Here is a 25,569-nt window from a genome sequence, read left to right as displayed (position 1 = left end):
TAAGAAGTCATTCTAGGAGTGAACTTGACCCTCTGAAGAGTGGTTCTGCCCTTCCTGCTGGGGATTTTAACATAATTCTCAGTCTCTGAAGATCAACTATGTCCAAGGATGCTAGAAAATTACCTTTGTCAGCAAGGACAGATCCCCACTTTGGCCACTGCTAGGAGACCATTCTGGGAAGAACAGGCATATTGTGGCATTCAACAGTAAACGGCTTCTTATGGCAGGTACAAGACACTGCATTGAAACTATTGCCTATAGATCTTGGTCTCCTATCTGCATTGTCTCGCCCCCTGTTTTATGATTTCCCAAAAGAGGCCTTGGACACTTCATTTGCCTCCTTAACCCTTTCCCTTTCAGCCAGTTTGCACTGGAATTGCAGTCATTGCGGTAGGCATGCATGATGGTCTTGGCAAGAGCTGGCCTTAATCCTTTCTTCAGTATGTTAAATTATGGAGAAGTTCTCTGAACTAGTAGACATAACAATAAATTACATTCCTTTAAGCAAATTTATCAAAGAAACTTGACCAATTTTCATAAATCATGGGAAACTGGTTTGAATTAGCCTTTGATTTAGCATTAGTTTAATATACCAAAAAACCTATTCTTCTTCCGTGTTTTGGCAGCCTCTGCCTTGGTTCATGTTGCTAAAGAAGATTTATTTCCCTGAAGTCAGCTACCTCTTTTACAGGCTCTGACACTACAGGTCACACCTTCTCCTGACAATGCTGGCCGACTAACTTGCAAAAAATACATATATATGCAATGTATGAAAAATAGAATGGATGAAGTTTTCCAAGGTGTGAAAACTCAATACTTCCATGCATGGATGTCAAAGTGCTTTGCAACATCAATGAATTTATTCTTGCAAATTCCCTCTGGAGAAAAATATTGTTTCCATCTTACTAATGTGGAAACATGTGACCTAAGCCTCTGAGTCCCAAAAAGAAAAAAAAAAAGGAGTACTTGTGGCACCTTAGAGACTAACCAGTTTATTTGAGCATGAGCTTTCGTGAGCTACAGCTCACTTCATCGGATGCATAGCATATCGTGGAAACTGCAGAAGACATTATATACACACAGAGACCATGAAACAAAACTTCCTCCCACCCCACTCTCCTGCTGGTAACAGCTTATCTAAAGTGATTATCAAGTAGGGCCATTTCCAGCACAAATCCAGGTTTTCTCACCCTTCCCCCCCCCCCCCCACACACATACAAACTCACTCTCCTGCTGGTAATAGCCCATCCCTCTTTGAAACCTCTTTTTATAATGCGCATGATAATCAAGGTGGGTCATTTCCAGCACTAATCCAGGTTTTCTCACCCCCCCCACACACACATGAGTTTGTGTGTGTGGTTTTTGGAGGGGGGTGTGTGGGGGGGGGTGAGAAAACCTGGATTAGTGCTGGAAATGACCCACCTTGATTATCATGCGCATTATAAAGAGAGGTTTCAAAGAGGGATGGGCTATTACCAGCAGGAGAGTGAGTTTGTATGTGTGTGTGGGGGGGGGGGGGGAAGGGTGAGAAAACCTGGATTTGTGCTGGAAATGGCCCTACTTGATAATCACTTTAGATAAGCTGTTACCAGCAGGAGAGTGGGGTGGGAGGAAGTTTTGTTTCATGGTCTCTGTGTGTATATAATGTCTTCTGCAGTTTCCACGATATGCTATGCATCCGATGAAGTGAGCTGTAGCTCACGAAAGCTCATGCTCAAATAAACTGGTTAGTCTCTAAGGTGCCACAAGTACTCCTTTTTCTTTTTTCTTTTCACACACACAAACTCACTCTCCTGCTGGCAATAGCTCATCTTACAATGTGCACAGCAATAATCCAAGTTTAACCAGAACGTCTTGGGGGGGGTTTTGTAGGAAAAAAACAAGGGGAGATAGGCTACCTTGCATAATGACTTAGCCACTCCCAGTCTCTATTCAAGCCCAAATTAATAGTATCCAATTTGCAAATGAATTCCAATTCAGCAGTTTCTCGCTGGAGTCTGGATTTGAAGTTTTTTTGCTTTAAGATAGCGACCCTCATATCTGTGATTGCGTGACCAGAGAGATTGAAGTGTTCTCCGACTGGTTTATGAATGTTATAATTCTTAACATCTGATTTGTGTCCATTTATTCTTTTACGTAGAGACTGTCCAGTTTGACCAATGTACATGGCAGAGGGGCATTGCTGGCACATGATGGCATATATCACATTGGTGGATGTGCAGGTGAACGAGCCTCTGATAGTGTGGCTGATGTTGTTAGGCCCTGTGATGGTGTCCCCTGAATAGATATGTGGGCACAGTTGGCAACGGGCTTTGTTGCAAGGATAGGTTCCTGGGTTAGTGGTTCTGTTGTGTGGTATGTGGTTGTTGGTGAGTATTCGCTTCAGGTTGGGGGGCTGTCTGTAGGCAAGGACTGGCCTTTCTCCCAAGATTTGTGAGAGTGTTGGGTCATCCTTCAGGATAGGTTGTAGATCCTTAATAATGCGTTGGAGGGGTTTTAGTTGGGGGCTGAAGGTGACGGCTAGTGGCGTTCTGTTATTTTCTTTGTTGGGCCTGTCCTGTAGTAGGTGACTTCTGGGAACTCTTCTGGCTCTATCAATCTGTTTCTTCACTTCCGCAGGTGGGTATTGTAGTTGTAAGAATGCTTGATAGAGATCTTGTAGGTGTTTGTCTCTGTCTGAGGGGTTGGAGCAAATGCGGTTGTATCGCAGAGCTTGGCTGTAGACGATGGATCGTGTGGTGTGGTCAGGGTGAAAGCTGGAGGCATGTAGGTAGGAATAGTGGTCAGTAGGTTTCCGGTATAGGGTGGTGTTGATGTGACCATCGTTTATTAGCACTGTAGTGTCCAGGAAGTGGATCTCTTGTGTGGACTGGACCAGGCTGAGGTTGATGGTGGGATGGAAATTGTTGAAATCATGGTGGAATTCCTCAAGGGCTTCTTTTCCATGGGTCCAGATGATGAAGATGTCATCAATATAGCGCAAGTAAGCAGAGCTGGGAATAGGCATAGGGTCCCCGGATTCTGGGTCCTGTGCTTTACTCACAAGACCATACTCCCCACCTGTCTGTGTTCAGATTCATAGCTTCAGAGGTGGGTGTGTTGCAGGCAAATCCAAAATACCTACTGTCCCTCAAACCCAAATTCTAGCAGTGCCTTTTGCTATAAACACAGCCTATCTGTAGTTCAGATCTGCTACTATTTCTAATCCATGGTAAAAATGATGCTGCAACCCACCTTTCCCCCTACTGTTTCCTGACTTAAGGGGGGTTGGGAACCATCAGCAGAAAAAGCTGGAGGAAGTGTTTTCTGGGGCCAGGTGGCAGTGGCCCATCCCTGCTTCTCATTAGCCAGGAAAACCTCCCAGCTCAACCTTCCCTTCATCCTTGGAACTGGCCAGTCCCCACAGTGCGAAACAATGTGGAGTGAGTTCTAGGAGCTAAAACGCATCAAAGACAAATAGAAATAAAAGTCTAGCAGCCAAACAGGAAATCCTGAGAATGCCTAGATCCCATTTGATCTTTACAGGCTGTTGCCCGCCCCTCTGAAAGATGCAGTGGAGGTGTCTACATGGAGGAGGTGTTACACCATGCCCGAAGTGAACTCTGCACTCAGCAAGATCCAGCTGGTGGGGTATTCTCAGAAAATTGTGAGTATTGTTACAGTTAATGTCAGGCAAACAAGAGCAACATTTTTTCCCCTTCTCTTTTGTCTTTGTAGGAATCTTGGGGGGCCTTCATTTTCCTATGCTCTGCACCCATTCTAGATGCTGTGTGGGGGCTAGTCATGCTAGCCTGGAGGGTGGGACAGGATTCCATTCAGTGCCCTACATCACCTGCCTTGTGAGGAAGATTCCCCTTTGGTGAAGACCAAGCAGCTCTCTGGATTCCTCAGGGGAGGCTAATTTTAACATAAAGCTGAGATTCATAAAATTAAAGCTGGCCCAGTGGGAGGTGGAGGTGTGTTCTGAATTAGCATATCTTCTGGGTTCCCTGGCCATGTCCCCTCCCCAGCCAGTACATCTCACTTCTGGGGATCTGCTGAATGTCTCTGTCTCCGCTTTTCCACCTCCTCCCCTCCTCAAGATAACTGGAGTTTGTGAGCACTTTACACTGGTGCAATCCACCCCATCTGCACGCTTCTCCTTTGGGGCCCTCTGCTGGGGTTTTTTGTGCCATAAGCAAGTGCACACCCTAGAATGAATTAAAACCAACAGCCCACCTTTAGGATAAGGCAGTGGTCACCAACCGGTAAATCATGATCGACTGGTCAATCTTGGAGCCTCTGCCAGTCGATTGCAGTCTTCGGCCACTAAAAGTCCGGTGGCATAGCAGGGCTAAGGCAGGCTCCCTGCCTGCCCTGACCCCATGCTGCTCCCGAAAGCGGCCGGCACATCCCTGGGGGGCGAGGGGGTCTCTGCACACTGCTCCTGCCTGTAGGCACCACCGCCGCAGCTCCCATTGGTTGGGAGCTTTGTATAGCAACTAGTAGGAGGGCTTATATTTTAATCAGTAAATATTAATAGTAGTTCACCTTTATTTTGACTCCTACAAATGTTGAATCAATCATTTACTTTATTCATTTAATGTGCCTGTGAATCTGGGGCCCTGGATTGTAAACTGTTAGGGAGAGGGACCATGTCTTTACCTATTTTGTGAGGCATCTAGTATGTGTTCGGATGCTTAAATATATATATTGCAAGATTCAGCCTCTTGTTCTCTTAGCTTTGTAGCCACAAGGTAAATCATGGCAGTCATTACTGCATACAGACAAAAAACATAAGCTTTGTAGAACAAGAGGAAAGGAAACAACTAGATGAAAAAACACTGTTAAGTAGTTTACACTTAGGGTATGTCTACACTTACCAGCGATTGACGCTGCAGCGACTGCTCCACCGGGGGTCGATTTAGCGGGTCTAGTGAAGACCTGCTAAATCGACCACAGATTGTTCTCCCGTCGACTCTGGTACTCCACCGGAATGAGAAGCATAAGGTAAGTCGTTGATCCAGCCCTGTGTAGACACTGCAATAAGTCAACCTAAGCTACGTTGACTCTAGCTACGTTATTCACGTAGCTGGAGTTGCGTAACTTAGGTCGACAATCCTGTAGTGTAGACCTGCCCTCAGAAGTTAGGCTGTTTTTTGCTTGTTTGTAGAAGGAGGGGCTGTTCCAAAACCATCTATGGATAATAGTTTCAATAAAAATAGTCTTGTGAGGGGAGGGGAGCAGTGAGTTTGTCTTTAAACAGAAAAAAGAAAAGGAGTACTTGTGGCACCTTAGAGACTAACCAGTTTATTTGAGCATGAGCTTTCGTGAGCTACAGCTCACTTCATCGGATGCATAGCATATCGTGGAAACTGCAGAAGACATTATATACACACAGAGACCATGAAACAAAACTTCCTCCCACCCCACTGTCCTGCTGCTAACAGCTTATCTAAAGTGATCATCAAGTGATCATCAAGGAAGGCCATTTCCAGCACCTTGATTTGTGCTGGAAATGGCCTTCCTTGATGATCACTTGATGATCACTTTAGATAAGCTGTTAGCAGCAGGACAGTGGGGTGGGAGGAAGTTTTGTTTCATGGTCTCTGTGTGTATATAATGTCTTCTGCAGTTTCCACGATATGCTATGCATCCGATGAAGTGAGCTGTAGCTCACGAAAGCTCATGCTCAAATAAACTGGTTAGTCTCTAAGGTGCCACAAGTACTCCTTTTCTTTTTTCTTTTTACGAATACAGACTAACACGGCTGTTACTCTGAAACCTGTCTTTAAACATAAAACCTTCTCTTGCTATTTTCCCCATCCAAACGGAAGTCTTGCACTAGTGCAGGAGGGGTTGAAAGTTTTTCACATGGGCTCTAAAGAAAGTAAAACTTTAAATGATTAAGATATTTTTGTAAAAATGCCTCTAATCATCTAATTGCTAACTGCACTGTCATTAATAATTATTTATAATCTCATCAGTGCTCTAATTTGTCTCTATGTTCATTCTCTTCAGTTTATTTCTCTCAACCGGGTTTTTTCCAGGAGCTGTTTGGCGCTGTGCATGTGACTCCTCTCAGTTCCGGCTATGCACTTGGAAGCTCCAACTGGATTATACAATCACATTATGAAAAGGTGTCCTATGTTTCGGGGTCCTCGCTGCTTACAACACACCCGCAGGTACAAACACTCTGTTCGATCTTGATAGAGCCATGCCATTTTTGGGGAAGTGAATTTGAGGCTCAATAAACAGGGGCCCTCGCCTCACTTGGGGTCAGGTCTGATGGCGGCAGGCACCTTGTAAAAGTTTCCCCATCTAAGCTGTATTAATGCCCTGCAGTTGTGATCGGCCAGACGTCCTAGTTGGCATTAAGCAAAGACGGCCACTCTTTCAAGAGCACGAGCATCCTCTAGGTCAGTGGTTCCCAAACTTGATCTGCCGCTTGTGCAGGGAAAGCCCCTGGCGGGCCGGGACGGTTTGTTTACCTGCCGCGTCTGCAGGTTTGGCCTAATGCGGCTCCCAGTGGCCAACGGGAGCTGCTGGAAGCGGCGTGGGCCGAGGGACGTACTGGCCGCCACTTCCAGCGGCTCCCATTGGCTTGGAGCAGCGAACTGTGGCCAGTGGGAGCCGCAATCGGCCGAACCTGCGGACGTGGCAGGTAAACAAACCGGCCCGGCCTGCCAGGGGCTTTCCCCGCACAAGCGACGGAACAAGTTTGGGAACCACTGTTCTAAGTAGTAAAGTGAGACAACTAAGCTCTTTGTTACCAGTGATCAAATTTTAACCCAATCTCCAGAAGTAAAAGTCTGCTGCTCTAATGTAAAGGGTCATGTTAACTCCAGAACTTTCCTGTTTAAAGCAGGAGAGCATTGCTTAAAAAAAACAACGGTATAGTCTCTAAAGACAGTTCACAGGCTGCTTCTGTATCACTTCTGAAAGATCCTTGCTTTGAAGGAATGATGGCTAACTGGGTGCCAATATTTCCACCCTGCTCTGCTAAGGGTAAAGTCTTTATAGTGCTGTACGTGTAATTTCCAGTAAATTAATTCTTTCAGGATCCATAAATTTTTAGTGGAAAGAATGGCTGGGAGTTCACAGTACTAAGTTGTCACTTACAATAGTTAAAAGAGAAGTATTAGCAGGAGGCTTTAATAAAATAATTTTAAAAGGTGAGGTTCATGATCAGTAAGTAACCTTGTCCCAAGGAGAGTATCCTCTATACTCCCTGCTGTTGAGTATTGTGCATGCAAAAGCTTGACAGGTAATTTTCACCGTCCCTTTATAATGCAGCTGTATTTACAATAGATAACATATTGGAGTCTCTAAATCCCCATCCTTTTTCTCCAGACTGGCTTGGGTGATGAATGGAAGACCTCCATGGGAAAATCTTGATGCTGTAGGAAGTAGTTTGGGTAGTTCGCTAGGTGTTGCTCTTCCTTCTCAGTTAGTACTGAACAAACACCCAGTCGTGTGAGGGGCCACAGTGCTGCTCCAAGCACCATCTATTAAGCTATAACTTGCCATGCTTCATTTCTGTCTGAAGGTACGTTCTCCTTTTGTTGGAAACTTTGGGCAAAATCCCTCCATCTGTCCTTGAATTCTGTGAGTGTGTTTGGGGAGGAGGTGGCAGCATGCAGGTGCATGTTTTGAAAATATAACAAGTGGGCAATGGAGGCTGGCTGCACTGACCCACTGGAGGCAGGAGTTGATATCTCGGTAATGAATGAGAGACGATAGATAGGGTGTGGGTAGGCCATAGAGGGCCTTGAAAGTGAAGAGAACTAACTTATATTTGATGTGGTAGAGAAGGAAGGTACAAGTAGAGGGTTTCACTGGTCAAAAGTGATAGAGTAGGAAATAGATCTCTGCCGCAGCATTCTGAATTGATATGAATGGGGCAAGATTGTATCTTTCAAGGCCAGAAAAAAGGATGATGATGTACTGGAGGCATGAGATGAGAGTCTTAGTTGTGCGGATGGAGAGGAAAGGCTGTACCTTAAAGACATTATGAAAAAAAAAAAAATTGCAAAGGCTTAGACATTGCCTGGGTGTGAGGAACTAGAGGGATGTCTTCGCTGAAGAGGAAGCCCAGGGTATGGGCTTGAGGGACAGATGGGATGATGGTGCTGTTTGCAGTGGTTGAGAAAGGAAGTGGCGGGAGAGTAGCTGAGCTTGAACTGACAGCTGTACCCAGATGAGGAGATGTCGCAGAGATTTTAGTTTGGACAGAAGAGACTGGGTGAGTGAGGTAGATCTGTGACTCGCCTGCATAGAGGCAATCGTTGGATTTGTTTGTGGATGAGATTACGCCAAGATAAAGTGGAAGGGGCATGTGAGCAGGATGCTCCCCTGGCTTTGGAATTAGTCTGCAGAATTCACTTGAGTCATTTCACTGGATAGGGAGTGAGACCAAAGCCAATTTCTGACTCCCTTGTCCTGCCCTTTTCATGTTTTATCTTAACCATTAATGTGGGAAGTGTGTGTTTAAGCTTATTCATCTAAGATTTAAAACAAATCAAGAAAGCAATGTTAAGAGCCATGTTGCATGGCCTATATATTTGTGGTGTTTATTTAGCAAGGAAGACATATTGTTTTCTTTTTCAGTCTTTCTTGCTATAACTGTGTACCACAAATATACAGGATGTGTAACACGGCCAGATTAACATTGCTGTAGGACTAGTAACCCTTTCAATTCCTAATTCCTTTCAGTTGTGCTACCTTAACATTCCATCAGGAGTCTTTTTCCCTTTGTTTTTTATATTGCCCTTTACAACTTACCTGACTTACAACATTATTGACACAGCAGCAGCCAACGAGCTCCATTCCTGACCACTGTTCCATTGAGTTAATAGTGTTTGTGTTCATGGATAAAATATAGCTGTTTTTCCTTCACCCTGATACGCTGTAATCATCCTTCGTATAGAGCGGAGTATAGCACACTAGGCTTCCTGACGGAACATAAGGGAGTTGGTGAAGAGAAACTGCAACGAGCAAGTCAGGTTGAAGTATAGTACAGTAATGCAAGTAAATCTGTTGTCTAACCAAGTTAGCTGAACATTTGGGGGATATATTGTGGTTTTCGTGCAGGCTGCTGGGTAGTATTGCTAGTGTCTCCTGTGCACATAATCAATCTTTCAAGAGTTATCCTTGATCCATTTTGCCTTGTGCATTTGCCTCTGCCTCTCTCAAGAGTGTATCCTCCTCAGGTCACTGTAGCTTAGTGACTAGTTCCTTTTGTATATAGTGCTAGTAGGCCAGATAGAGTAGGAGGTCTTATATGAGGTACTTAAAGTGCTTTCATGGGAAATGAAAGTCAGGTGGTCAGCAAGATTCCATTCATGACTGCTCCATATATAGCTGCAAAGTTTAAAAGGGTTTATTTGATGAGATCTACACCGGACACACACTATGGCTTTTGCTCTTCGCTCTTATGTTCTGCCAGAGGGTTCCCATTGGAAACATTGCCTAGGTGCCCATCGGCACCAGAAACATATGGAATTGCCTACTGGCGCCAAAGTGGAGACCTTGAGGTGACCATGTGATTAGAAGTGTCACTAAAAGCCTTTTAAAGACCTATTGTTTACATTTACCAGAAGAATCAATACAAGCCCTCTCAGTGCAGTAGAAGCTGAAATGATGGGTATCTAATATAGCATAATCATTATGTACATTATCACTGGCAGACTCCATATTATTTTATTGCATTATTGGCACTTCTGTGTATGTGCATTTCATTTGTCACAAGCGCATATCCATGGACTCAGAGATGGTCTTCTATGAGCCTGGCCCTGTGAGGTGCTGAGCACCCTCAACTCCCATTGAAGACAATGGGCAAAATTCATCTGTGGGATCAAGGGCTGGTGTGAAGCTCTTTGAACTGCCTCCACGCTACACCGGGAGCATGGGAATTGTACCAGGGTCCTTTAGTTTCTCAGAAGGAGTCTGCATCAGCCTTGCATAGGCTGGTGCAAAAATCTGTGCTGGGGGTAGGCCAGGGGAGATGCCCATGGCCCTAAATCACCAGACAAGTGGTGTAAAGGGGCTGCAGCTGCTATGCCATGCTAAAAGCTTCAGTGGTAGCGGTGAGGGGACTGCAATGCGGTCCCCCAGGCTGGGGCCAGAGTTAATTTCTCTAGCCCAACTATACCATAGCTGCAGCATGTCCAATTGCTCAGCCTTGGAGGCAGAAGTGAATTTCTCCCAGTCAGAAGTTTACCATTTCAATTTGGATGAAGTTCTGTTTTGTGTATTGGGAATACATGTTTTCCATACTAGCACCCATTACATATAATCTCCAATCTTAGACTCAGTATAATTAATGTGGGGGTGTTGGGGGAAGAGAGTTTATTGCCACCCTAATTTAATTTAATGCTGCTGAAATGTCAGATTATTAGCCCCAGAGAATGAAGTCCTCTAAGCACAGCACAGTGCAAGCTGTCCTTACACTTCCCTGACCTAGAGGGACTGTCTCTACAGGTGAAAGTTTACACTCCATTTTCATGGCCCATTTCGTCTTTGGCACCTCTGGTGAGCGAGCAAAGGGGCCGATTGTGGTGGTGATTTTCTGTGGTGTAAGCCTCTGTCCATTAGGAGCTGGATAGAGCATGGATTATGTTTGGACAAGATGTCACCCGCAACTGCAGCCAGTAGGACCAGACACCTCCATGCTTTATCCACGTAGTCCAGTTTGATTTGTACTTTGTGATTGTACAGGTGCACACAATGAGTCGGGAGGGCACGCCACTTTGAAGACACCCATTATGTTGAAACCATCTTTTATTTTAAGCCTGGTAGCCTCTAGCACAAGCTGCAAAGACGTATGAATTAAGAATGGAGATCCTATAACCCTATTTTGATTGACTGCTGGGAGGTGTTCAATGTTGAAAGGAGTGGTGATGTAGAGGGTAGTTTTCTTCATTAGTTTGACTGTCGCGTTGCACTGCAGATGCTGTGGTTAAGTTTGTGATGGGGTTTCTGTACAACTCTATATCATTTAGTTTTTTTTTGCCAACTGTATGTAACTTTGGGGTTTAAATGTCTTTTTTTTTGATTGATTGACATTTAATTTTTTAAAATATGTTTATAATGCACCAGTCACAGCTTTCTAGGTGTATTAATAAAAAATACTAATGGATCACAAAGACCCATGATAATCTTCCCATCCTACATCCCCCTGTTTCCCCCCCCCCCAAAAAAAAAAAAGTCCTGGACTAATAAATGAGTCTAAAAGTGTGTCTTGAAATTGGCTAGCTCTAGCTCTGCCACCGGGGCAGTGGAGCTGGCTCTAGATTTAAGGACCCTCTACTGAGAATACCCTGATTCCAGCTCCCCCATGTAAGAAATCTGCAGCTTCTATCTCCCAGGAGAGAAGGAGGTTCCCAAGACCGAAGCAATATGTGTTTTTATAGATCAAAGTTAACACCTTGAACTGTGCTTGAAACCTAGTTGGAAGCCAGTGCAGTGTGTGGAGCAATATGCTTCCTGCGTTACATCTTCAGAAATGTTTAGTATTAACATTTCAGCCATGCTGTCAGCTCCTAAGGCCGCAAGATGATTAATCTGTTGAGGATGCTACTTTCAGAGGGGGCTAGTTCTAGCTCAATCACATGACGTCTCTTGGCAGATACCGACATGGCTATACAAGAGTGAGGGGGGATTTGATAGCAGCTTTCAACTACCTGAAGGGGGGTTCCAAAGAGGATGGAGCTTGGCTGTTCTCAGTGGTGGCAGATGACAGAACAAGGAGCAATGGTCTCAAGTTGCAGTGGGGGAGGTCTAGGTTGGCTATTAGGAAACACTATTTCACTAGGAGGGTGGTGAAGCACTGGAATGGTTACCTAGGGAGGTGGTGGAATCTCCATCCTTAGAGGTTTTTAAGGCCCAGCTTGACAAAGCCCTGGCTGGGATGATGATTTAGTTGGGGGTTGGTCCTGCTTTGAGCAGGGGCGTGGACTAGAACCAGATGACCTCCTGAGGTGTCTTCCAACCTTAATCTATGATTCTAAGCTTCTGTTTAGCTTTTGTTGCATCTCTGCAGATGCAGGAAGGCCAGAAGTTAAATTGTTCCATAATCTCTGTGTTGATTATGCTGTGCTGAGTTACTTTACCAGTCCTTCTCTTACTGTAAAACAGGGAACATCTGTGCTGTGGCTGTTACTGAATTTACTTCACTTCATTCTTTTTCAGGCCATGGACCAGGCTTCTCTTAAAAACAGTGATGTTCTCATTCTGACGGGGCTTACCCAGATTCCCACAGCTAACCCTGATGGCATGGTGGGGGAGTTCTGCAGTAACCTGGGTAGGTCGCTTTGTAAGAAGCACTTTATAAAATAAGCAATCTTATTCATTGCTTTTGGTGGGAAATAATTCGGTGATTCCTGGAACTGAGTAAGTTGCCTGACTATATCTTCTGGCATAAAACTAGCTGTTTAGATTTTACGATGTGCTCCTGATGTCATTAATAAAGTGCCTTAAGAGACACAGGTTGTACCTGAAATGGTTTGGAATGGAGCAGGTTTAATGAGATTTAATCATCTGCTGCTTTTGGTTTGCTAAATATGCAGCCTCGCTGCCAACCGACTACGTGTCGCCTAGGCTTTGAATAGACATCCCAGCTGAAATATTGCTTTTTCCTTCCTGTATCTCAGCCAGTGTAAAATCCTTGCACACCGTTTTTATGACTTTGTTTCTTTTCTTACACCTGGTTTGAAAATATATCAGAAGCAAACTGTACAATCTTCTTTATTTTTTATTTTATATATATTTATAGACCACAGAAATATAAAATCTAATCACAAGCTTTCACAGCTGCAAAAGCTGCTAATTGCAAGCTGTAACATCAGAGTGTGAATTGCAGCATTTCCCAACCTGTTTGGAATATATCTGACTTTGTCCCCCCTTCTCTTCTCCCCACTACCTAGTCCCTTCCTGTGGTTACTCCCCTGTCCTCATGGTTTCTCCTCACAGATGTTCTGCTGCTTCTGCCTGTTCTTCTAGCAAACAGCTTTATTGTAAAGTATATATTTTGAAGGAGGTCAGGGTTGTAACAAAAATAACAACTTCACTCTTGTATAGTGAGAAACTCAAAGGGCTAGAAACCTAAATAAACTAACCTCACACTAGCATAGTTAGGTAAACCAGTATCATTAGCCCCATTTTACAGTTGGGGAAACCTGAGGCACAGATGTTAGGTGACTTGCCTAAGGTCACAAAAGAAGCCTGTGGCAGAGCTGGAAACAGAACCCAGGAATCTTGGCTCCTGCTTGCCAGCTCCTTCTGACAAAAGCAGTAGATTGTAAATTCTCACCCATGCATAAATTCAAGGACAAAATCACTAGATGGATGTTCCCTCCCACTTTAAAGACTCTCTATCTCAAAATCCTGATGTGGGGATATAATTCTAGTTAGAGGGCAAGTTCTTGACCAAGGGATTTGCTGGATTCTCCACCACTTGAAGTTTTTACGTCAAGATCGGATGTCTTTCTAAAAGATATATATGCTTCCGTTCAACCACAGGACATTGGCCTTGCTATGGGAATTACTAGATGAAATCCTATGGCTTGTATTACACAGGGGGTCATATTATGTGATCATAATGGTCACTGAGCATTAAAATCTGTGAATTGCTTACATTTTGTTATGTGATAGGTGCTGTATATACATGTGCATACTGCATAAATGTAAAGTATGTTGTATTTCCAATAATATTATTTTTATAAGTCATGAGAGGAAGAAAGCAACAAATCTCAGTGTTTCTACTCCCTAAATTATCAAGTCTGAATGAAATGTAGAAATGTCAAACCATCTATCTTAAAGTTTTATATATAGAAATGTCAGAGATCCAAAAAATGAAATTTTTTCGGAACCACCTGAGCAGTTCTGAGGTTGACTGGGGAAGGTCTCCCAGCCAGCTTCAGTCTTGAACTTGGTGAAATGAGACATTTGAAAAGCATTAAAAACAAACAAGGAAAACGTTTGTTCAAAGTCTGCCCCCTGAGAACGTGGGGATTCCATCTTGGGCTCAGCAAAAAATATGAGAGGGCCTGGGAAAACAGAAGATGACTTTAAAACATTTTAATGCCAGGGCTGTTCGTTAGCACACAAATAGTATGAAATCCCTTCCCACCCAGCCTGACACCAGAAAGAGTCATACACTGGTCCAGCTTCCCAGTAGACCTGTAGAAAGGCCCCAAAAGCAACTGGCTACTGAGAAAACCAGTTGAATTGGCAGGGCTGTTGACCACAATAATAATTTTTATAAAGCTCCCGTTTGCGAGCTGCTCAGGGAACTGCCCAAACAGATCATAATATAGTAGTTAAATTTTAAAGCAGACACACATTTTATTCCATTTCCAATACCCTAAAATAATGGCATGTTTGTGACTATTAAATGTAGCTAAGATCAGAAGTGTAACTGCAAAAGCTTCGCCTTGAGCTCAGTTTTCATTTTCGTCACAACACTCTGTGGCTTAGACTCCCAACTCCCATTATTAGGGTCCCATGCATGATTCCCCACCCTGAGCTTGTCTTCCAGGTCATATTAGTTTACTGACAAACCACTTTTTACAGTGCTCAGCGCTGCTGCACCAATACACTGCAGCTATGCAAAATGGACTTGTATTTTCATTGCCTTGGGCATCATCAGCAAAATTTCCAGACTCTTTCTGTGGATGTGTTTTTATTCAGATGCCAACTTGACCTTGCACCGGCAGCTGTTGGAAATTCAAGTATCTTGTTTTGAGTTGTAAATTGAACCAACTTATTATGGAGTTACTGAATGAGATTAAATTTGAAATGCCACGATTTTAATACTATATTAAATTGTGAGTACATCGTCAAGATAAATTGGGCTCAAATCTCTGCTTTCAGATACACACATTCACTTATTGGCATCTGTAGAAGTCACCCTGGTGTATCTGAGAGCAGACTTGTGTGTTACGGAGAGACATGGATTAGGGTCCAGTTCTGTAGGCCTTTAACTGACTGTGCAAACAAATGATATGTGTTGAACCAACATCTGGATAGAAAGACCCAACAGTGTTTATGCAAACCACTGCAGGGTGTACAGCTCACATGTTTAATTGTCTGTCATGCCTTCTACATCTCAGAATGTAATATTCAAAGGGATGCAACTCAAAGACAGTGGTCTGGCACAGGTTTTTGACTGAAGGTTTTCGTAGGAAAATGCTAGTTTGTCATAACTGAAATTTTTCATGAGAGCATATCTGGGTTGATGACACTTTCAAGAAGGTTTCTCAGGTGCAGGGTGGAATTCTAGAGAGAGCCTCACCCTAGAATAGCCAGTAGCTAAGGTGCGCGTCCCAGGGTCAAGTCCCTGCTTTGCCAGTTTTGGAATAGGAACTTGAACCTGGGTCTCCCACATCCCAGGAGAGAGCTCTAATTCCTGGGCTGTTAGCTATTCTGGGGTGGGATTATATTGCTGTTTTTGCAAAAAATTGCCCAAAATTCTTGGTTTCCTCCCAGTGCGAAATGGGAAACCTTTTTAAATCTCAGATTTGTTGTAGGATGAGAAAAATGTTTCCTGTCCAGCTGTAGTGTGTACAGAACAATGCATTTGTGAAGCCTTTCAGCTGGTCTGAGTGCCCCTGTTTTACAGGTGCTAGGGGTTCAGTCTTAATATTTCATTTATGGTAGCACGTTAGAACCCCAGTCATGGATTAGGGTCGAGTTGTTCTAGGCACTGTATAGGCAAGTAACTGACACTGTGCAAACAAGTGATACCTATTGAACCAACATCTGGATAGACAGAACCAACAATGTTTATGCAAACCACTGCAAATCTACAGCTCACTTGTTTCGTTATCTGTCATGCCCTCTACATCTCATGAACAATGTAATACTCAAAGAGAGACAACTGAATGAAAGCAGTCAGGTACAGTTAAACCAAAATGGAGAGAAACGTCTACAAAAGGAAAAGGAGAAATCCAAGTGAGGCAGCGAATTTCCCATCAGCCCCACTTTCAGCTGTCACCTCTAACACGTCACGTCAGCCAGACATGTAGCTTATAGCCATAAGATGTTTTTTAGGAATAAACTTAAGACTTAAAACACTGAGCTGTGAATAAGATAGAGCTCTGCACGTGAACTGTACTTAAGGGATCGTTAAAATTGTGCTATAGCTCACCCTGTATGAGGAAGAAATGAAAGCAGACTAGATTTATTAGATATTATAACTGGAAGAGATTCTTGCCATAGCCTGTAAACTCTGAGACTGTGAAGGAGCTTACTACCCCTTTAAGGGACAGATCGGAGCCTGTGGCCGACATAGCCTGGGGTGTAATCCAGGAGGCCATGCCCACCCTAGCGCTGGGCTGTTTGAACAGGAAGGCGAGCAAGAGAGGGGAGTAGAAGCCACGCAGGCTGCAGTGGGATGTGGTTTGTGTCTCAGGCCTGGCTGCACCACACAGCTTGACATAAGCTGCCTTGCATCGGCCTAGCTGTTTGGAAGGGTCTTCACTTAAATTTGGCTCCAACTGACGTAAGTGTCTCTCTGCATCGATTTAGTAACCCCACCTCGGTGAGCTGTGTCGCCTCACAGTAGATGTAATTAGGTCAACACAATGTCAGCGTAGACACCACGTTGCTTACGTTGGCTGTTACTGGCCTCCAGGAGCTATCTCACAATGCTCCACACTGACCATTCAAGCGCTCCTCCTGACAACGTGCACCGCTGACACAAGGAGCCAAGCATGCATGTACGCAAGCGACTTAATAACTGCGGTAGCTGTATGCCGATGTAAATTAGGCCAACATAATTCTGGGATGTAGACATGGCCTCCGGCTCCAGGAGACCAGCCCAACCAGACAAGAGACTTTGTTTTGTGGTATTGGGAGCTCTGCACCAGGGTCCTGATGTGAGGACTTTCTAAACTGATTATTGACCTAGAACCTTGTTAAAATGGGACGTGCTATTTTGTCAATGGTGGTGGGGGATTCTCCTTACCCTGGGCTGTTAAAGCAAACCTGTTGCCACCTCAGTCAGGGGACACAAAAGCGGGACACACTGACAGTGCCACGCCAGCCCACAAGGGCATTATCCACACTTTTTTACAGAGCCCGTTAAGCTTCTTCGAAAACTTTAATATGCTTCTGCCAAATCCTGGCATAATCCTGTCCCTGGTTTAAATCCATGCTCAAGCTGAGGGTGCCATTTTCCTCCATGTTTAAATTGGGAAGAATGGGAGGCAGTGTCATCCAATCCTGATGTCGAGGGCTAGGTGTGAGGAGTTCTGGGCTCTGTTCTTGGCTCCAGCACGTCTTGCTTATAGTCACCCGGCTCCTTAGGTTGAGATTGTTTTTAAAACCAGCTAAAGGATTTAATCTTAAACTTCCCCCAGCTGTCTTTGAAAACCTTAACCTCCCTGTACCTCCACCGGTGCCCATTTTCCAGATGAGGAATGTATACTTGTCTGCCTCACAAGAGTGTTGTGAGACTTAAATGTTAGAAAGTGCTTTGGCCTCCTGCAGGGTGATGCTGTAGAAATGCAAAGGACGATTATTTTTATTCATGGTTATCAAAATGAAGTATTAGACTTTGCATGTGACCTAGCAGAGGACAGTAACCCCAGTCCTCTTCCTGACCTTCACTGATGTGTAATACAGCTCTGATAAATACTGGGAAAGGCCTCTCTGACCCATTGTCGAAAACAGTATGTAGTAAACACAACTCCTACCTGAAGTTGGGCACCTAGGCACGTAGTGGCATTTTCAAAAGTGCCCATGTGCTTCTTTAGGCACCTAAATACCTTTAAAAATCTGGCAGGTTGGGCAGCAATATCCCTAAAGTGCTAGATCTTTGCCCATCTGAGTTTGTCAACAAATTGAAGTCACAGAAGTAATTATAGCAAGATTTAATATATGCATTTCCAGCTCTTTCACGGGTTTTTGTTTAATGCTTTGATGCATAATATTACTGCTGCTGCATTTCAATTAATGTCAGCGTAGATGGGTTTTGCCCCGTGGCCACAGAAGAAATCCCAGTTCGGCAACGATTTCTCATTGAGATTAACAAGGGAGAAATACTTTGTCATAAGGTGCTACAGCAGTTCTGTAGCTGCGTGCAGCCAGAGGAATAACATGTTTCTCCTGGGCTTCCTTACAGTGCCGTACTCAGATCTGTCTAGATTGCACAGGAAAATTATTTTTATTTTCCACTTGTTCTCTGCCTGCCCATGACTTATACAGCTGACACCTTTTGCAGCTGCTCCTGTTGTGTCGAAGGAATTTAGAAGCATTTGCAACTTTAGAAAAGAAAATCCCTTCATGTCTGGGGAGGCTGGGTCAGGTTTGAAAGAACTAGACTTTCTAACCACAAATTAAAATCCTCAGCCATTTGTCTGAAATAGCAGAATTGAATACAAAACAATTTACAGGGTATGGGATCTTTCAGATGAGACCAAAGAACAGCTCTTCAGCATGGACGCAAGTAGATTTATTGAGCGTTTTTTATGTCAGGGGTGTCTTTTGTCAGTTTCCTCAGTCAAAATTTCTCCTCTTGTGTACTGGTGCAGCACTGCCCTCTACTGGATGGAGTGTCAGACAGGCGCAAGTGTGTATCATAGGTCCCATGGCTAACAGAAGCTCCTTTTGCTCAAAGCTGTGCTTTTGCAGGAGGAGGATCTGATTTTGTCCCACTTAAGGCTGTGAAGTCTTGAGGGGTCAGAAATCTGTCTGCACACATCACTCACTCTGTTAAGCAACATGTTGTGCACCAGTTATCTAGATAGCTGCTTTTCTGTGCCGCGCAGAGCTTTTTGGGCTGAAAAGCACTTTTTGAAACCTGTTAATTCTCCCTTCTCTTTCTCCCTCAAGCTATGACTGTCCGGAATGGAGGAAACGTCCTGGTTCCATGTTATCCTTCTGGAGTGATATATGACCTGCTGGAGTGTCTGTATCAGTACATCGACTCTGCAGGACTCTCCAATGTCCCCTTTTACTTCATCTCACCTGTTGCCAACAGCTCCCTGGAGTTCTCCCAGATCTTTGCCGAGTGGTAAGTGTTAGTGGGCTACTCTGTCAGGCTGGATTCCACCGTACACATTACAGTAAACGTGTGCATAGTGAGTGATGATAGCTGCAGATTCTGTCATTCTGGATATACACAAGATCGGAATTATGTACACGCCTTTTCAGTTACAGGAATAGGTGAGCAAAGGTGCCCTATAATTAGGGTGGCATTCATTCCAGTAGTATGTATGTTGAATCTGTTTAAAAAACATAGATATGTTTGACACTGGCACTCAGAGCCAATGAGTAAATGATGCACTTCCTCAGAGTGACTTTCAGATGCGTTTTTCTTGCCCATTGTGAGTCTCACTCAGTGCTCCAAGGAGCATACAGCAATCCAACTACACAAACTGGTGAGGTTTCTTTATATTCCTAATTCGGATGAGTCACAGAACTGAGGGCCTGACCACTTGTGATTATTATGTATTTGTTAAGCAATAATAAGATCCTGTACGACACAAATAAGCTAATCCATGCCTCAGAGATCTTCCGATCTGGAAAACAGAAAAACAAGGTGCACTGGGAGAAATTGAGCTGAGTGAATTCTTCTGAAAGTATTTGGATAAGGAAAGGATAAAATCTGATGGATTAAGAGGCCATGCTACTTTAAGCAAGAGTAGGGGAATCTAGCTTTTGGGCCCTAACCAAATTTCAGCGTAGGTATTCTAAATTTATGCCCATTGAATAGTACTGCAGTTAAACAGCTGCTGTACTTTGACTAGTGGCTGTACTTTACTAGTGAATTAAGTGATTCCTATATACATAGTTTGAATCAAGTGATTCCTATATACATAGGTGCTATAAAATTGCAAGACTGGTTAGTAAAAAAACTTTTTTTAACAAGTACAGTGGTATGGCAGCACAAAGCGTAGCATGCAAGTGGAAATCTTCTTTTGTCAATTACATATAGTTTGCAGAAGTCAGACACTTAATAGTTTACTGAAATTCTAGAATATTTATTATTCAAGACAAGATTAAAACATACTTTAATCCTACTTATACGGTAATTTATCTTCAAAAGTCAGTAGAAACACTACTAATCCTCAGACATCCTTAATAGGTAAAATATACCTTGTTCACAGAAAACCGAGGCAGAGGTTGTGACGTCTCTAAAACCACAGATAGAGTTGGGGTTAGAACTGAGGAATTCCTGTCTGACAATCCCACGATAGTCTGCTAGACCAAGGGCTTTGTCCACCATCATCACCTAGACTGCTGCCATATCTGCTCTTTTATTCCACCTCCCAAGACAGAATGAATCAAATGATCTTGCTGAAGTCAGGCAATAGCTTTTAATATCTAGTTTGGGAAAGGAACCCTTGACTCAAAAGAGCCAATGACAGTGAACATCCTAGAGGGGTGAGAGAAGCAGTTTGCTAGCTTTATACCCACAATAATGAAATGTATACAGGGGGACTAGTTTACGGCAAATGGAAGGGGTGAAATCTTTGAGAAGACAGTTGAAACCTTTGGGTTTTTTGTGAGGGTTATTGGGGTTTGCAGGATATTGAATGAGAATCGGTGAGGTCCTACTGTATGTAAGATGTCAGTGAATGCTGAGTAACATATCCATTTTCACAGGCAAGAGGACTCTAGTTATTAACCATTAAAATGGTTCTAAAGCAATTTCAGCCCTGTACTGATGTACGCCTTCTTTAGATCATAATACCCACCCCCCAGGCATCTTCCAGTGCCCCCTGTTAAAGTGCGAGGCTTTGTGCTGCTTCAGGTCACGGAAGTGGGATGACTGTCCAGAAAATCTTAACGGTAGATGGCAGCAGATACTGCAGTATGTTTTCCTGCACGTCTCTAACCCACGTTTTTTCCCCTCCTTTTAAAGGCTGTGTCATAATAAACAGACGAAGGTTTATCTCCCGGAACCCCCCTTTCCTCATGCCGAGGTAAGCAACTACGGAGGCACCATGTGTGATCAGTGCCAAGATTAGGTGGCTTCCTAAAAGCCAGAGCTCCATGAGCCCATTCTCTTTCTGTGACTAATTCTTTTGGATCTGTGAAATAGTCCTTTTTACCGTGGGTCACGCAATTTGGCTTTCGTTTCATTATTTATAAAAATAGGTTTTGGGGAGGAAGATGTCAGAATGTACCATTAACCTGCCATTATTATCGTAAGCCTGATGAAAATGTTACTACGTAACATGCACTCATCCATTTTATCTGCCTTCGTGGAAAGGGGTCTGATATCAACACGTTTGTTTGCCCTTATTGAACTCTGAGTAGAAATATGCTCTTTGTTCAAACCAAGCCACTAATCTCAAAGTGCATGGAGGTGAAACCTTGCTGTTGGGGATGAAGCTACCTTCCTAATTGACGGGCACTCATGTTGTCTAGTGTTAAGAAAGTATTAATCCTCTATTTCAAGATGCCTTATCGGTATACAAGGAGCTTAAATCATAAGTGCTCAGTGTTGTCTGCTATTTGCAAAGAAGTGTCCTGGGTGAGCATGGTGCTGAAGCAAGTAAGGTTGCTTGACTGCTGGCCCTTTAGGATCCTTGCAGAATCAAGATGTGCATCTCGGGAGCAAAACTTAAATAGATGTGGCACAACTTCTGCCTTCAAAGAGACTTCTGTAGAGAATCCATGTATTGATGGGAACCAATATAACTCCAATTAGAGTAAACGGGAGGCACAGGGGTGAGGATTGATGAGTGCAGGTAAAGGTGGCTTTCTGAGAGAAAAAGGCTAAATTTTCAGAAGAGCCTCTATCTACCTTATATCAGAAATTGAGCCATTTTGCACATGCACATTTTGTAGGCTGGCTTGTGTGTATAAAGTCCATCACTTGTGCTCAAAAACATGTGTAAATGCTTGAATGTGCATAGCTGCAGTCACACAGGTGGAGGCCTCAGATTAAACGCCTTGACCAACACCACAGTCTTTTGCTCTAATGAGGGGTTTGACCAGTGACCCATCCTTGGTAATGGATTGGAAATCTCCCCTGTCCACCACCTGTATACCTTGCTTTAAGGGCCTTGTAGGTTCCTGTGATATGGATATTGATCTTAAAGGTGTTTATAAACTCTTTCACTGTCCGATATTAGGTAGGTTTGGAGTTATTTTAAAAAGGGGCCTTGGTTTTACTTGGTTACTTGGCAAATGCACAAAAACATTTATTCAAATTAAAAGTTTATTGATTAAACACAAGAAGGAACAAGAAATTAAAGCAGACCTTTATATTGAAGCTGTGATTGAGTGATTATGCAAAATAAACGTAGGCTTTAATCGTGATTGTGACTTTCTCCTTTTGGAGGCAAAATATCAGTCTTATTTTCAGAACAACCTTTCTTTGATGAAGAAAGGATTAATTTTACTCAGTCCTGATGTGTAGCAGGCATTTACTTATCCTGTTCTTAACAGACACAAGGTGGAGAAGAGACAGTAGAAATGATGGATGAAATATGGCTTTTGTTGATGGATTTTGAAACGCTGGACTGCTGGTTAGCTATGAGTGAATGCTTTTGGCTGGCAAGTCGGCCACAACACCTGCTGTTTGGATCCTGGCTTATGATCTGGTTTGGGAGTCGTCGGATTGGATCTTTTCTTCTTAAATAGGGCAGGCTCGGATGAATACAGTTTCGTTGACTTCAGGATTTGATGAAAAGCCAAGAGAGTGAGAGAGAGGCTAAAAGGAATCAAAGGGGGGCAGAAAATAACACAACAAGGGCAGGGAAAATGAAGCAGGACCTTATATGCCTCTGCAGTGCTGGCATTTGCAAATCCCCACTGATGGGCTAAGGATTGGATGTCATGATAACGTGATGTCTTTCAGCACTCACAGGTGACAACAAAATTCCTTGAACAAGCTTAAGGCCAGCCAGCCAGCCTTTCTCTCAGGAAGAAAGTCCTTTAGATGAGTCGAAATGAGTGGCAGTTCAGGAGGATGGGCTGGGATGCATGGTGGGTGGGGAGATGAGTGGGAGAACTGATCTGAACAAGTCTTTTCCAAAGTCTCTCTTTAAGAAACCCAAAAGGGGGAAAAGTGGGCATCCTAGTTCATTGCCCTCATTATTTTGTCCAGCAATTAGGCCTCATAGCTGTCACACCAATTTTGGTCTATTAACTTGTGATTCCACATCTTCTGGTTTGTTTGTTTGTTTGTTTTTACCAAGCTTAATTTCAGCAGTCCTTGGATTTTATCAGCATGGCCGTCTTGATTTAAGCTAATCTGGCTTCTTTGTCTGGTTCTCTTGCACTTGTTACAACATTGTGTTGTAAACAACTTGACCTGTTTTTCTTGGTTATTGTATCATCTTATGAACTTTTATATACTTTTTATATTAGTTTGCAGTAGGGCTACACTTTGTAGGCTCAATAGTCACAACGTTCCCATTGAATAGGAGTAGGATCTGGTCCCTAGCATTCACTCTTTCCAGGTGCTGGACTATATTTCAAGCAGGGTATGCAGGGAATCAAGAATAATGGAAACTTCCATAGCTAACACCCACACACTGTTCTTAAAAACTTACCCTAGTAAATTAAGTTCCAAAGCCTACTCTCAGAGTGCAAGACACTTCAGCCATACTTCCTAATTTACCCTGCATCTCTCTGCTTTCCAAAGTGTCCTTGTTGGTCCATAGAATGTCTCTGAAGTGCCTTCTGTTTCTCCGTATGCTACCGCCTACCAAAGGTTTTAAGGCTTCACAACTTTTTTCCACAACACACAATAAACTGCTTGGTAAAAAAACATCCACCATCAACGGGTGGATTAATTAAGTCTGTCATGATGGGTGGGTGTATGTTTATTCTGTGTTAACTGCATCCTCTGATTTTAGTGGAGTGTCTTTAATTTCCTGGGTAGCCTGTTGATAATCAGATACCCCCAAACTACTTTACTGCTGTTAACAAATTTGTCAGCTCCATGTGTAGATTAAGTTAATTACTCTGATCTCTGAAAATTGTGAGTTACAGTTAGAATATTTCCAGTGTTAAGTTGAGAGATTGATCTATCCCAGTAAGAAAGTTCCTGTGGTCTAAGACCTCTCAAAACCCATATGAACCATGGATCTGAGCTAAAAATTCTTTGCCTGCAGCCTAGACTGTCAGTTTCACTGGCTTTTAATATAAAATACCTTTCTCCCCTCACCCACAAAAGAAGCAGTAAAATCACCCTGGGGACAGTGGTGAGGATATGTTACAGCTAAAACAGTGTCTTTATTCCAGGAATTACTATAAACAGCAACAATTTAATTCCAAACTGTTATATTAACACCACAGCGTATAAAGATGCTGTAGCACTATCTCGTAAAAACTCAGGTAATTCACTTCAACACAGTCTGATTATGGAGGTGGGAATAATTTATACCCCTGATACAGTCCATTGAAGTCCAATAGAAAGATTTACTACAGTGGGCTTTGGATCAGGCTTCTGATGGTAAATGGTATGCATTGCGGGAATGACCTGACTGGGACTGTTACGGGTATAGACAGGCCATTGTTTTGTTCTGTGTTTGTACGGTGCCTACCACTCTGGGATCCTGGTCCCTGACTAGGGCTTCTAGGCACTATGGTAATACAAGTAATGAATAAGGACAAATAATATAGTGAGTACTGCTGATCCCACGGTAATGTCCTCGAACACAAATGAGGGGTTTGTAGCTGCAACTGGTGCGTGCCCTGGGGATTTGAACTGTCTTCTGCTGCCCCTGGTGTTGGAATCAAGGATCTAATGGGTCTCTTCATTGCTAATTCCTGTCGTTTACTAACCACTTTGCAAATACAGGTTTTACAGTGGTGACAAGTGCTCAGGCACATTGAAAAAAGTGCATGATGAGTCTGCCATTTCATCTAGGGCAGAGGTTTTCAAACTGTGAGGTGTGCCCCCGCTCATGGGAGTGAGCAGCAATGCCAGGCAGCTTGGGCCAGCCACACACCACCTCCACCCCCTGACTCACCTCATTTTATCTGGGTTGGGAGGTGGGGTAACCAAAAATTGTAACTCAAAAGTGGGGGGAGCTCAGCTGAGCTCAAAAAGTTTGAAAACTGCTGATCTAGGGCTTCTGGTAAGGTCATAAGTTACTGGAGTGAGGTGCACTTCAGGAGAACACACAGATCAGATTTATAGCCCCCAAGTTTGCTTTCTTTTATTTTATAAAATACATGGATCCAACTTTATTTAAAAAAAAAAAACCGTAAACACCTACAACCACCCCCCAAAGCACTTCCACATCCGTGTGCAGGCTCCAGGGCTCTCCACTGAGCATTTGTTTACTCTTTGCCTCCCTGAAAGCTACCCAAATGCTATTATCCGCTACTAGCCTGATTGGTTCCCTGATCTGCAACCCAATCCTTCTTATTGTGCTCCTATGTCCACTGCTGGTTTAATATTACCATGCTGTGTAAAAGGGGTGGAGGTGCATCTGGTTTGATTTTGGTGGTTTTCGCTAGACTGAAAAAATATAAAAAAAGGAAAAAACTCTGGTAATTGAGGCAGTGTGTGAATATCTGTGCAAGGCATTTATATGGCCTCTGTGAGGTAGGGAAGTACTAATGTTCCCACTGTACAGAGGGGGATCAGCGGCACAGAGGCTAACTGACTTGCTC

General features: G+C 43.4%; 1 protein-coding gene across 2 annotated transcripts in view; it reads left to right on the top strand.

Moving 5' to 3' along the window:
- Window positions 1–25,569, top strand: part of INTS9 (integrator complex subunit 9) — an 82,375-nt gene that overhangs the window by 29,307 nt on the left and 27,499 nt on the right. For both annotated transcript variants that reach the window (XM_074946763.1, XM_074946764.1), the window contains 5 exons: window positions 3,526–3,646; window positions 6,030–6,164; window positions 12,172–12,283; window positions 18,817–18,997; window positions 20,852–20,912. In XM_074946763.1, the coding sequence (XP_074802864.1) occupies window positions 3,526–3,646; window positions 6,030–6,164; window positions 12,172–12,283; window positions 18,817–18,997; window positions 20,852–20,912 (610 nt within the window). The remainder of the gene's footprint in view (window positions 1–3,525; window positions 3,647–6,029; window positions 6,165–12,171; window positions 12,284–18,816; window positions 18,998–20,851; window positions 20,913–25,569) is intronic.

The sequence above is a fragment of the Natator depressus genome, chromosome 3 (assembly GCF_965152275.1).
Source record: "Natator depressus isolate rNatDep1 chromosome 3, rNatDep2.hap1, whole genome shotgun sequence".
Lineage (NCBI taxonomy): Eukaryota > Metazoa > Chordata > Testudines > Cheloniidae > Natator > Natator depressus.
Note: the sequence above shows the minus strand (reverse complement) of the source record. Positions and strands in the feature narration are given on the sequence as shown.